The sequence below is a fragment of the Lynx canadensis genome, chromosome A1 (genome assembly GCF_007474595.2).
Source record: "Lynx canadensis isolate LIC74 chromosome A1, mLynCan4.pri.v2, whole genome shotgun sequence".
Lineage (NCBI taxonomy): Eukaryota > Metazoa > Chordata > Mammalia > Carnivora > Felidae > Lynx > Lynx canadensis.
In genome coordinates this window covers 100,637,892-100,651,404 of record NC_044303.2, presented here as the reverse complement: position 1 = coordinate 100,651,404, position 13,513 = coordinate 100,637,892, and the positions used below count along the sequence as shown (strand labels likewise).

General features: G+C 43.7%; 1 protein-coding gene across 2 annotated transcripts in view; it reads right to left on the bottom strand.

Moving 5' to 3' along the window:
* Positions 1-13,513, bottom strand: part of LOC115515011 (synuclein alpha interacting protein) — a 160,859-nt gene that overhangs the window by 22,640 nt on the left and 124,706 nt on the right. For both annotated transcript variants that reach the window (XM_030317119.1, XM_030317139.1), the window contains exons 6-7: positions 11,903-12,016; positions 4,194-4,319 (exon numbers count right to left, since the gene is read on the bottom strand). In XM_030317119.1, coding sequence (XP_030172979.1) covers positions 4,194-4,319; positions 11,903-12,016 — 240 coding nt within the window. The remainder of the gene's footprint in view (positions 1-4,193; positions 4,320-11,902; positions 12,017-13,513) is intronic.

Sequence of the window (13,513 nt, the reverse complement as noted above, 5' to 3'; positions counted from 1 at the left end):
TGTTACACAGCCAGAGGGAAGTGTATGGGGGACAAGGATGTGATGCTAGGGCCAGATGTCCCCTGTCAGGTATCAGTGGGGAGGCTCCAGAGAGGCCTCACCCACCAAGCCCAGCAGAGGGTCAGCATCTGAAGGCTGCCACAGAGGACATTAGTGGCCAACCACAGTGAGCCAAAGAAGCAGTGACAGCTTTCAGGGAGAGTGCCATGACCTCTGACGTTAAGCAAAGAGTCAGTTGACTTTTCTCTCCTATCTCTTCCTTGTCTCCAACACTGAGCCCAGAAGAGAGAGGAGAATAGGAATAGGGGATCCGGATAGGAGACAGGGGTGTACAAAGCCAATCATGCCTCTGTCTCCTGGCCAAGTCCCTTGAACCCTGAGTCTAATCTGGGTTGGAGAGCAGAATACTTTGAATCAGAAGATTGAGATTTTAAAAGGCAAAAGATTTATGCGATCTGAAGAGAAACCAGAGTATAGAAGATTGAGATTTTAAACTGGTTTGGAGCAATGTTACGTCGCAAGCAAGCAGAAAGTTATGGAACCCGGCCAAGGTCATCATTAGTAAAGAAGAGAGACTTGATGGACCATGGTTGACACCAGTAATTAAAAAAAAAAAAAAAATCAGGGTGCCTGGGTGGCTCCGTCGGGTGAGTGTCTGACTCCTGAATTCGGCTCAGGTCATGATGTCACGGGTTCATGAGACCCAGCGTCGCATCGGGCTCTGTGCTGACAACGCAGATCCTGCTTGGGATTCTCTCCCCCCGCCGTCTGTCCCCCACCCCTTCTCACAAATAAATAAACTTTTCTTAAAAATTTTTTTAACGTTTGTTTATTTTTGAGAGAGAGAGAGACAGAGCACGAAGAGGAGGGGGAGACACAGAATCTGAAGCAGGCTCCAGGCTCTGAGCTGTTAGCACAGAGCCCGATGTGGGGTTTGAACTCACAAATCGTGAGATCATGACCTGAGCCAGTCGGTCAGTCAACAGACTGAGCCACCCGGGCACCCCGCAAATAAATAAACCTTAAAAAAAATCAAACTTCTTTTCTATTTATACTGTGGTGACATTGGAAAAGCTGTCCCATCAGTATTAGTCAACTGCCACAATCTGACATAGTCTTTGACACTATCAAGAAGAAATGTATCTCTGGATTTATATGAGTCAAAGGTACTATTGCTTCCAAAAGAAACACCTGTGATTTTTAAAAAATTTTTTAACATTTATTTATTTTTGAGAGAGAGACAGAGAGAGAGAGAGAGAGAGACAGAGAGAGAGGCTGAGCACAAGTTGGGGGGGGGGGGAGGAGAGAGAGACACACACACAGAATCCGAAGCAGGCTCCAGGCTCCGAGCTGTCAGCACAGAGCTCCATGCGGGGCTCAAACCCATGAACCATGAGATCATGACCTTTGCTGAAATTGGACACTTGACCAACTAAGCCACCCAGGCGCCCCAAAACACCTGTGGTTTTTAAATTCCTAGATGGCTTACACCGAGGGGTCATGAGGAACTTTGGAGCCTCCTGGTTTACGGTTCAGAGCCCCCTGATCACTCACCACGAAAGGCCGATCTGCCCCGAAGCCACTGCCACCAGCCTGACAGAAGTGGCAGGCAGATCACCTCGGCCCTGAGCTCCTGCAGCCCTCCCAGGGCATCCCTGTAAACACCTGCTGTTACCACTCCCTTGACCCCAGCCTCTGGCCTCTGCAGTTTTCCACCCAGTGTTTTCCATACTCAGTCTCCACCTCACCTCAAAAGGGCCCTTGCGATCGCCCTCGACCCCAGCCTACCCTCAGTCTCTCTGTATCTTTTTTTCCCCACTTTTAAATCTCACACCCAGTGGACAGACCCGCTTCCAAGATTATCCAAGTTTCTACAGCCACGGTATCTAGTGCCAAAAACATCATTTGTGTTAAGTGGAGAGATGAATGGCCTAAAAGCACAGACAGCCTCTGTTCACATATAAAAGAAAAATAACCAAGATCCCAAACAGAATTAGTGATATCAGCTGGTTTTCTTTGGCTGTCGGTCACTTATTAGCTGATGAAAGAAGTTCAAGATGATTAAATATTTGAGGGTTTTGTTAAATGGAAAAATTGAAGGTTTTGGTTTTTACTCAATTATTGTTTTCCTCCACAAAAAAGTCCTGCTACAGTCCTTTCATCTTCCAGAGATCCTGGGAGTAATTTAAATTTTTCTCTTTGCTCTCATTTCTTATCACTGCTTTTGCAGTGTGGCACCTTAAATGAGAAGATGCACACTTTGCCAACATTAGTGGGGAAACTTCCAGACACTTGGAATACTTCCTTTCAACATTGCTCTCCAAAGAGCGGACGCTCCAGAGAGCATTGTGCTGTTACCTCTGCCTTTTGCTTTTATGAACCTCTTGCCTTTCACACTGACAGCTTTTCCAGATCTTCTCCTGTCATTTCCAGAGTAGAGTCCCTTCTACCTTCATAAGTGACTGGTTCTCAATGCCTGGATTTTCTCTCTCTCTCTCTAATTTATGTATGTATATATGTATGTATTTATTTATTCATTTAGAGAGAGAAAGGGGTAGGGGCAGAGAGAGACAGGGGCAGAAGATCTGCAGCAGGCCCCATGCTGACAGCAGAGAGCCCGATGCGGGACTCTAACTCATGAACTCTGAGATCGTGACCTGAGCCCAAGTCGGACACTTAACAGACTGAGCCACCCAGGCACCCCATCAGATTTTGTCTTTTGGCGACAACCTACCCTGCACACAGTAGGACATCAGTAAGTTCCTGTTAAATCAGCACATTGAGTTGCAATAAAAGAAACAACGTGTGGGGCGCCTGGGTGGCGCAGTCGGTTAAGCGTCCGACTTCAGCCAGGTCACGATCTCGCGGTCCGTGAGTTCGAGCCCCGCGTCGGGCTCTGGGCTGATGGCTCAGAGCCTGGAGCCTGTTTCCGATTCTGTGTCTCCCTCTCTCTCTGCCCCTCCCCTGTTCATGCTCTGTCTCTCTCTGTCCCAAAAATAAATAAAAACGTTGAAAAAAAAAATTTAAAAGAAACAACGTGTAATAAGGTAAATAAAAAAAAAAATAAAAAAAAAAATAAAAAAAAAAAAAAGACCGGGGCTTCCTTAGAGCGGTTCTACGCGCCGAGCTTATTCTGAATGTTGTGAACTCATTGAGGTTAAAGGTACTTTCTTTAATCACAGCCTTCAGTCATATGCTGTCAGTCAGGAGGGAGCTTTCTTACATTTCAAGAAGATGTGGTAACACATCCAAAGATACTGGGTCATTGTCCACGATACGAATGGGGTGAATGGTCTGACTCAATTACGCCTTCATACATCAAATTCCCGGCCAAATTCAAACTTTGTTTCCAATGCAAAGCCTCTCCTTCCCTCACAGGGTCACCCCTCTTTCTCGTTGGTTACTGTCTCTCTTTGCTTTATCACTCAGGGCCTTAGCATTTTTTAAGAAAAGGGTTTATCTGGTTTTACGTGCACATATGCCCCGAACTTCTGAGGACCCTCGCTGGGCTTTCAGTCATGTGTTATTACAATGGCGGCACTGGGTCTGGCTCAGGTTCCTGCAACAGAGCGTTCGGCTGAGGGGAAGATTCCGACTCCTCTTCTTGTGGGAACTCTAGGTGTTCTAAGCAGCCCTCCTGGATCCTCTCTCAGGTGGCTGGGGGGCAGGGAGAAGAGCCTCCTCACCTCTCCAGTGGCTCTGCTCCCCAGCCTTCGTACACCTTTGCACACATAGACCATGGTAATACTTGTGAGGCATGTAGGGCTACATGGATGAGGCCTCCTGAGGCGGTTGGGTAGAGTGGCTGGCCAACCAAGACCCTGCCTGGCCTGCCTGAGGGCTGAGGGGAGCAATGGCCCTCCGGAGGCCTCCTTGTAATCAATTCTGGGCCTTTCTGACGGCATTTGAGAAGCTCAGTCCTGCCCCAGAGCAAGCGGGCAAACCACAGCCCTCTGTCTCTAGTCCCTTTTGACAGCCTTCAACACTCAAGGAGAAACTTCTAGGACTCTTTAAGCCAACATTTGTGTGGATTTCTGGAAATACAACTATATCTACTTCATTCCTTATTATTGACTATAATGGAAAAAGCTGACTTCACGCACATATTTCTTCCAGTAAACAAAACGTCAGTTTTTTTTGTTTCATTGCTTGATAAACTCATTTCTCTCTTCAAAGCAGCAGAGCCTGCGTACCTGTATGCACCCGAGGTAGCCATGCTGTGAGGCTACGTGGACGGCACTGTTGCCATCTTGGTCCACTTCATCCAGCGAGATGCCCTGTTCTTGCATAAACTGAAGAAGCCAAAGAAGAATTTTTTCCTATAAACACACAGACAGTTGCAATTAATGGAATATCATGTCATAAGTCTAAAGTAAAACACAGAGGCAAGCAAAACTTCTAACTTGGGAAGCTTACATATCACCAGGTTGACCCTATCAGCAGAAAATACCCATTCATTGTGAACTGAAAATCCATGCTTCTCTCTGACTCAAGTCAACGTAAGAGGAATGCTCAGAGACTCTTAAGAGCAGGAAGTTATGTCCGAAACGTTCTTGTTGCACTGACATCCACTAGAGATGGAAAACTGATTTGTAGAAATTTGAATACCTCCTCAAAGTCACACACCTAGACAGATCCAAAGTGAGGGCCAAAATCGAAGTCTTTTGATGCCAAGGCAATGTTCGTGTTATTTTGTTACACCGTCTTCAGGGTTCAAGAATATTATAAAACCTCAGACACTGAGATAAGCAACTTATCCTTTGAAGTTGATAATGCTTCAACCATGCCTTCCTAATCCCAGACCTCTTGCAATCAACAGGCTGTCAGAGAGAGGCAACAGCTTAAGTTGCTTAAGCAGAAGAACCTCACCAAAATAAAACCAGGACCTTTTGGATTTTTCTGACCAAATGTTGGTGGGGTTTTAAAGGTAAAGGTTTCCCTTATTCTGTGTTATTCACCCAATGTCTGAGCACAACCTTTCAAGAGCAAAGACACAGAGTGCTCAGTGTGTTGCCAAAATCCGTTTGCATTTTACCCACTGGGTCTTTTGTGGTATTTTCATGTTATCTTTGGCCTCAGGAGAAAGCAGGGGGATGGGATTTCACTGTTTTAAAATAGAAGAATTAAATACAATGTTAAAAAAAAATAAGAGAGTGGTAAAAACAACAGCGTGAAGTTTAGTGAGTGGAATTTGACATTTAAAAGGATGATCATGTGTTTGAAATAGCCTTGAACCTCTCCTTAGCCTTCTAAAGGATTTTTTTTTTTTTTTTCCAGTTACTTGCTCGGACTGGTCATGAACTTTTATACTTTTCTGGATTAAATTTGCCTTCACCTTCTGAACATGCCAACTAATCTGCTAAAGGAATGTTGGATAAAAACAGCCAACCCCTTCAGGGCTTCGCCCTTCACGGGGGAAGCAGGGCACTGTTTATGAAGGCATTGGTAACATCAGGGACAGAATGAATATTCCCACCACACTCTTCCCATGTGAGCAAGCAGAGAGTAAGACCCCTAAAGAGCAAGAAGAGAAAAATGTAATGAATGCCTATAAACTACCAAGAGGGCACCCAGGGAAAGCAGGGTGTCAGCGGCAAAAGCAGACAGACCTTGTAGAACATCAAACCCTGAACACCCCTGGAGAATGAGGTGGAGAAGGAAGGCCCTGGAGGCCAGGCTGGGAGCTACAATCTGGATAAGGGTAGACTAAAGTGCTTGTCCTCGTCTTCCGAGGCAAACGTGGATGGGGGTTTGGGGCTGATATTTGGATCAGAGCAGGTGATGATGCTTCAAAGGCACAAGGTAGAACAATTTTATTTTTCCTAATGAGGAAGGGGTATTACTTTTATTTGGGCCAGATGATTCTGCCGTGTGATCTTGGAAGACCTGGGTGAGTGGACATATCTCAGGTTAACAAACATAACCAACTGGTTTGAAGTCAATGGATAAGACATGGAAACATCAAGAGGGCAGGCTGTCGTGATTCGACTGGTGAAAAAGACGGCCCTGTCTCATCTCGGTGGGTCATTCTCAGGTATGCAGCGACCTGGTTTGCTCTATGATATTCAATCATGGGATGTTAAAATGGCAGAGTGGGAGAGATTTTAGGAGTCATCCCATTCGAACACCCTTGTTTTACCAATCACAAAGCCAAAGAAGACAAGTATATATTCTCTGATACTCTAGCAGCTCCCTTCTTTAGCAAGTAAAGTTCAGGGGAACGCAAGATAGTCAGAAATATCCTATACGTACCTTCTCGTCAGGCACATTTTCATATTTTTCAGACTCAATTAATAGCATAGTGGAGAAGTCTATTCTTCTATTAATGATAGGGTTGTAGAAAATGGGATATAGCATTTCATACGACTAGACATTTTCCCCTGTAAAAATAGGGAGAAGAATCTGGACACCTCGACTTTGCAGGGGCTTGAAAATCTGGGCAGACAGGCCACGGTCTGTATAAGGCAAGAGCTGCCTTGGCTCCTGATGGTCTTTCAAGTCAGGTTCAATCCACGTTGTTCGATAACCTGCCTTCTTTTCTTCTGATGTCATGGATAACTCTCCCTTATAATTACATTCCAATTCAAGACACAAGACTTATATAAAGGAAGAACCATTATTCTACTGTTCAGAACAAGGCAGGTCTTTGCCCAGCACCTCAAATTTCAGTTTTGTGTTTGGTAGTGGGCAATTTACTTTAATAAGAAGCTACAGAATCAGCCTGTTGTTTGATAAACTTCATGAAAACAAAAGGTCTTGAATTCCCGGGTTTGGGTAAAAGCATGGTCAGCATCCAGTCTCAGAGAAAATGCCGTTTTCTGCTCTGATTCGGGAGAACATGCCAGCAGAAATCGATGGGACTATAACGTAAAGAGTGACTTACTCGACCAATATCTAGTAAGGAGAAAAAATACAGCTATTTTCTCCAACTGAGAAGGGCCTTATGAGATACATGTGTATTAAATATACATATGCAGTGATGGCTACCTCTCTTCTTAGACATTTAGCGCTCTCTTTCTGTGCACGCCTGCGTGTGTGTTGTGTGTTGTGTGTGTCAGGGAGATGTTTAAAAAATGTCATTTCTGATTTTCATTTTGCTGTAATTCACTGCTTTCAGAGAACATCCAGTGAAGTTGTAAGGATCGAGAGGCCCTTCTGGATTATTTCCATTTTACAGAATGCCTCTCCAACTTAACATTCTACCCAGCTGCCCACACACTCATCTAGACGTTCGGTTTTTATCTATTGACTGAAAACTTCCTTCATGTCCTGGTTTCCTCTTCTGGGGATTTTCTGCTCTTTTGGTAATCTGTTTTATTGGGGCGTTTTGTGTGTTGTTAAAGGCAATGCAAGTCGTTTCATGGGGCAATTAATACATGTAATTTATGAGATTTGCTGGACAAAGTCTAATAAAAAAATGTCACTGCAAAGCGTTCCACAGGTCTCTTGTTGGCCTCAATCAGTAAAGGGTCTACAGTTTTCATTATGACTGTAAGTTCCAAAGGAGGCACCTTCTTCTGCAATCAGAGATCATCGAATCTAATATACTATCAAAGGTAGAATTCAGTCTGGTTTTTGAGATGTTAAAATGTAAAAAAATGGCCAGCCACAATTTCAGGGTGTCATATATTGTAAGATAAATGCAGAATCCAGAGACGGTAAAATGTGAACAAAAAGTGTATCCGAGAACTTGTTAAACAGGTTAAGGCCTAAATAATTCAGTGTCAAGTTTCCCTTATGTTTTACTTATGGTGAAATAAGTCAATTGAACAATATTGAGATCAATAAAACAGGAAATTGGAAGATACCCAATAATCCTAAGAAGCAACATTTATCTAATGTCTACTATGTGTCAGCAACAGGCAGTGTTCATGTGGCTTTTTGCCCCCTGGCAAATAAACCACTTTTATCTCCATGTTAGAGATGAACAAACTGAGGTCCAGAGAGATCTTTTCTATTTAAAAATAATAATAAACGTCTCCAAGACCCCTGAGCTAGTAAATGGCAGGGCTAGGATTTAAGATCAGACACGGAGCCACTGTTCTCCAGGCCTCTGCTATCTGTCTACTCAGTATGAGTATCCGCAGCCACTCACTGACCCATGGCCCCTGAATCCGTAATGGACACACTCATTTTGCACGCTTGGGTCACAGAAAGCACAATTAACAGCCCATCAGTCTGTGGGTTTATGGAGCTCTGTGTTGCTTACGCTGTTTCAAAGATCAGTCCCTGGAGAGCGGATGGGTGCTTCGGCTAATCAGACATTTTTCTATTTTGCTTTTGTCTGCAATCTCAGTACTTTGCGTGTTGTTTTCTTATTTCTATCCGGTGACATTGAAACAATCAAGTCCACAGAATATTTTGCTTTTTTAAAGTCGATCGTGGAAAAACAATCGCATGTAGCCTCTTGCCTGCATGCCTATCGCTGTAGGAATTGCTGCTCTGTTCCTTTTTTTCAAAACTTGTCCCTGATCATTCTATCCCTTTGTTTTTTGTTTTGTTTTGTTTTGATCTGTGTCAGGGCCAACATTTCAAACGCCGAATGCGGGGTGCCTGGGTAGCTCAGTTGGTTAAGCATCCTGTTCTTGGTTTTGGCTCAGGTCATGACCTCATGGTTCATGGGTTCAAGCCCTGTGTCAGGCTGCGAGCTGACGGTGTGGAGCCTGCTTGGGATTCTCTGTCTCCCTCTCTCTGCCCCTCCCCTGCTCTCTCTCAAAATAAATAAATAAACACAAAAAATAAAATGCAGAATGCACCCAGTGTAGACAAAGGTGCTCTTGGTACACGCTGAGTGCTATGAGGGAGGTTGTTTTCACAGCAGGATGTCCTTACCAAAAGTGACAGGGGAGACTCAGAAACACAACGGTCACAAGGAACACAGAACCCACTGAACCAATGACCGGTGCAGAATGGGCTGAAGCCCCCAAACTGCTGAGGGCACGACAGCTTTGCTGGGAGCGTGGGCCAGACCCTCAGAGCCTTCGTGGTGAAATAAAACAGCACCCGTGACACAGGGTAGCTTTGACTTGAGACAATTCTGTCTCTACTGTTTGGCCGGCAACAACTCTCTCCAGGGACAGCAAAGCAGGCCGACTGGAGGACATCCCTGCTTTTTCCGGGAGTTTCCCTGCAGTTTTCACCTCCGTGCTCCCTGTGGCTAGCGCTGCTCCGTACGATCAGGCAATGGAATAATTGCACCCTCTGAGACTTCATGTGTCAAGAGGAGGAAAATCAATTCTTATCACCCCAAGATCTATCACTCCAGGAGACCGCTAAAATCTGCCGGCTGCCCTGCGGTACCGGAGTCTTTAAGGTAATTTTTGCGAGAAAAAGGACACAAATTGGGAGTCACGTAGAGCCCCTTCTTTGAGAATCTATATGAGGGGCAGAGGGCAACTAAAATAAACCAAGGGAGGAATTTTCCTCTGTTCTATCCTTTCCAACAGTATTTACTGAAGAAACAAAAGCAGAGCACACTCAAGTGCCTGCCTGATGCAGAAAAACCTGCATGTGCTGAATCCATTAGAAAAATGTTCAATAACAGTCTTCCTTGTGAAAATATTAGCCTTGTAACGGTTCCAAGTTCAGCATCTCCACAGGTTACCTGTTACATAAGTGCCTGCGGCAGATGCGGGATGGCTGGGCAGAGGAGGACTCGTGGCTCTAAAGGGCCTCGATGCCTTCCACTTGGGGAGGAGTGCTCTCCGAAAGGCGCTGCTGGGCTGCCCTGCTCAGAGCCGTACTCTGGGTCATTAAAAAGGCCTCTCAGCTTGAAATAACAGCCTGAAGACTGATACTAGCGTGAGGCAAACGTCTGACATGGCTCTTCTGCGAGGTCCCTGATTTCCGTATTTTCCTCTAGTCCAGTCCAGTAAGCCACAGCATCACCCAACCAGTCCCAGAAAGGACATGTGCGCTTCTTTGGTCCTGATGGCTTCACGATTGCAAGAAACCCACTGTGAGAGGCGAACAGAGAAGCTGGCACACATAAGCAGCATTTCCCGAAACAAAGAATGCCAGGGGCCCAATTATTTACTTAGAGTCTCAGAACAGCAATGCAATCCCTTCCTCCTTTTCTTTGGCAAGCTCTACCAAAAGCACAGGTAGCCTTTCTACGGGGATGGAAAATTCCTTGCTAGGCTTTAGATAAGCCGATGAAATCAGGAACACGAAACGATTATTCAGACGGTTTGGGAATAAATTACATTCAGTTTTATACTGAAAATGATTTAGGAAGATCAACGGTGATTACATTCTTTTGGTCATTCGAAAACTCGATTCTCCCCTTTGCCAGTACAAGCCAAAAAAGGGCATCCTCAGCAATTGTTTAGGAACTGTGATGGTTGTTTGTGGAATACTGTGACTGGGGCTCGCCAGGACAGGACACTGAGAAAATGGAGTAATTCTTTCAAAGACAGTAGCTTTGACAAATTGTCAGTGTTCTTTCTGCTCTTTTCTTCATGTCGTAAATTTAGTACCAGGTACTGACTTCGATGACCTGTGTATCACCATGTGTTGTTAGACGGAATTGTAAGAAAGTCTTCCTCAGGTCAATGCCGCTGGGAACGGGCTATAGGAATTGCCTACACAGGCAGATGCAAAACAGAATCTGGTCCTGAAATCAGAGGGCCTGAGCTGGGGTGCACTCTTTGCTTACTAGGCACTGGAACAAGACAAGTGTAAGCCACTTAACTTTCTTCCTTGACTCTCACCTCCAGAATGGGTACAGACAACAGGATCCAACAGGGTTATTTTAAAGAATAAGCGAGATAATGTACACAAACTCCAAAGGCTTGGTGCCTGGCACATAGAGTGAACGTTACATATTAACATATACATATATGTTGTATATGTGTGTCACATACATGTTATACATATGTCGTATTTATATATATGGGATATATACATACATACAAACACACACTCATACATACATATTTGTGTATAATTTATATTCACTGAAGTTACCATGGTACAACATAAACTATCACCTAACATGGACTTGCACTAAAGAAAAGACTGCAGTCATAGTCTCCAAGGGTATTTTTTGAACTTGAGATTGTCATGCTCGGAAAAGCTTAATCTCTTGTTGACAATACCACAATTTACTGCCACCGGGATGGTTCATGAAGCCAAAGGGGATATGGTTATAGGCATGAGAAGCAATTTTCTTTGCCACAGACAAATATGATTAAATCTATTTTAATACAGTGCTGACTTTATTTATTTTTTTAAGGCTGAGATTGGCACTCTGTGGTTCCAATTTTTTAGAAAATATAATTTATACTTACTCCTCTCAAAGGGAGTTACTGATGATTTTTGTACTCCACACCCTGGATTGTGATCTGTGTACATCAACTACTCATACTGGGATTTCCTAAGGTAGAAACTGGTTGTAACTGCGACTGATCTAGTTAGTGTGTTTGCTCATCTTAGAGATTTCCTTGATTAATATCTGACTGAAGATTTTCCTTTTAATGTTGGGTACGAGAAAATGTATCATTTTCCCTTCTGACGAAAGTTAAATGCATTTGTTGTAGGAAATTTGGAAAATACTGAAAAATACAAAAAAGAAGATAAAAGCCACTTGTAATTCCGCCTTGAGTGGTAACAGCTGTGAACATGTTGTGACACAGCTTGTTTTCTAATCTTATTATTTACGTCTCTTCCTTTCTCTAGAATTCAAAGTTGGTACCAAATTACAGGAATGGTTTTATAGCATACGTTTCAATATTTTATAATGAATGTTTTTTCCCATAAAATTCCATCATATGTATGTAGCTTCATTATTTATCCAATATCTTATTATGGAATATTTAGGTTGTTTAAAACATGTTTGTCATTTAAAAATATTACAATGAAGCGACTGCTTATAAATCTGATTATTAAAAATTCCTCATACCTGACCAAAGCAACCTGCGTAATGAATGAGGCTTGGAAAATCCTTAGAACAACTCAGTTCGGCAATGGCCTCGGTTTCACTCACCATCCAACGTACACACTCCAACTGACCGTTCTAGATTGACAAAAAGAAGAAAGAAATTCAAAGTAATTCAGGTTTGAAAAATACCTCATAGGGGCACCCGGGTGGCTCAGTCAGTTGGATGTCTGACTCCTGATTTCGGCTCAGATCATGATGTTACAGTTTGTGGGATCCGGCCCTGTGTCAGGCTCTGGTGGTGGCAGCTCAGAGCCTGCTTGGGACTCTCTCTCTCCCTCACTCTGTGTCTCTGTCTCTTTGCCCCTTCCCTGTTTGCTTGCACAGGTTCTCTCTCTCTCTGCCTCTCTCTCTCTAAAAAATAAAGAAAACAAACTAAAAAAAAAAAAAGCCTCACGGGGTGCCTGCATAGCTCACTTGGTTAAGTGTCCAACTCTTGATTTTGACTCAGGACATAACCTCACACATCAGGTTCGAGCCCCACATCGGGTTCTGTGTTCACAGCACAGAGCCTGCTTGGGCTTCTCTCTCTGTCAACCTCTTTCTCTGCCTCTCCCCTGCTTATGTTCACTCTCTCTCTCTCTCTCTCTCTCAAAAACAAAACAAAACAAAACCTCACAGACAGTAATTTTGCTGAGGGAAAAAAATCACATGAATTTTGGTTCTTGTATTTGGCTTAATTTATTTGCAGTATAAGCATATCATGTATTATACTTCTGATCTGTGGTTCTGACTCAAAATCAGTTGGGGAATTTTTACGTAAATGCAGTTTCATAAACTTAATCAGTTGGTTTAAATCACTTTATTGAGGTATTCAATACTGTAATACTATAAAACATACCCTACCCTGTTTTAAGCATGTGGTTTGATGAATTTCAACAGATACATACTCTCTTGTAACTACTGCTCCAATCAAGATATAGAACATCTCCAGCGCCCCCTTCCCCCCAGTCTCTAGGACTCCAGGGTCTCAGGTCCTCATCTTTGCCCCAGGCAACCACTGATAGGATTTTTATTTTATTATGAGCATTCATGCCTCTGAGAGTCCACCGTGCTGCTGCTTGTATGAAAAGTTTGTTCTTTTTTACTGCTGCCAAGTATTCCATTGTATGAATATACCAATATCCGTTTATTCATTAACTCTGAGAATAGGCTTTAACCCTTGAGAATTTGAAATGGCAGGATTCCAAAAGAAAGAAAGAACGTAATCCTATTATACTGGCTCCAATGCTACCTGCACTGAAGGCTCTGGGGACTCCGTCCCCAAAGCGCACTGGCTTTTTCCTCCAGTGCTGAGATCCCAAACTGCGCAAACCAGGAAGGCAGCCGTGACATGTATAAGCTAGTCACGAGCATCCAGACTTTGGAATGGATTTAAATCCTGAATCCACTACTTAGTTACAAGACCTCCAACAAGTTGCTTCCCCTCTCTGAGAGTCCGTTTTCTCCTCTGTGAAGTGGCAGGGATAGTAGTAATGACCTCATACAGTTACTGGGAGCAGAAGAGACAGAGCATGTGAGAGTCCTTGGCACACAACACTTATTACCTCTTACTAGCAGCACGCTCTTTTAGAT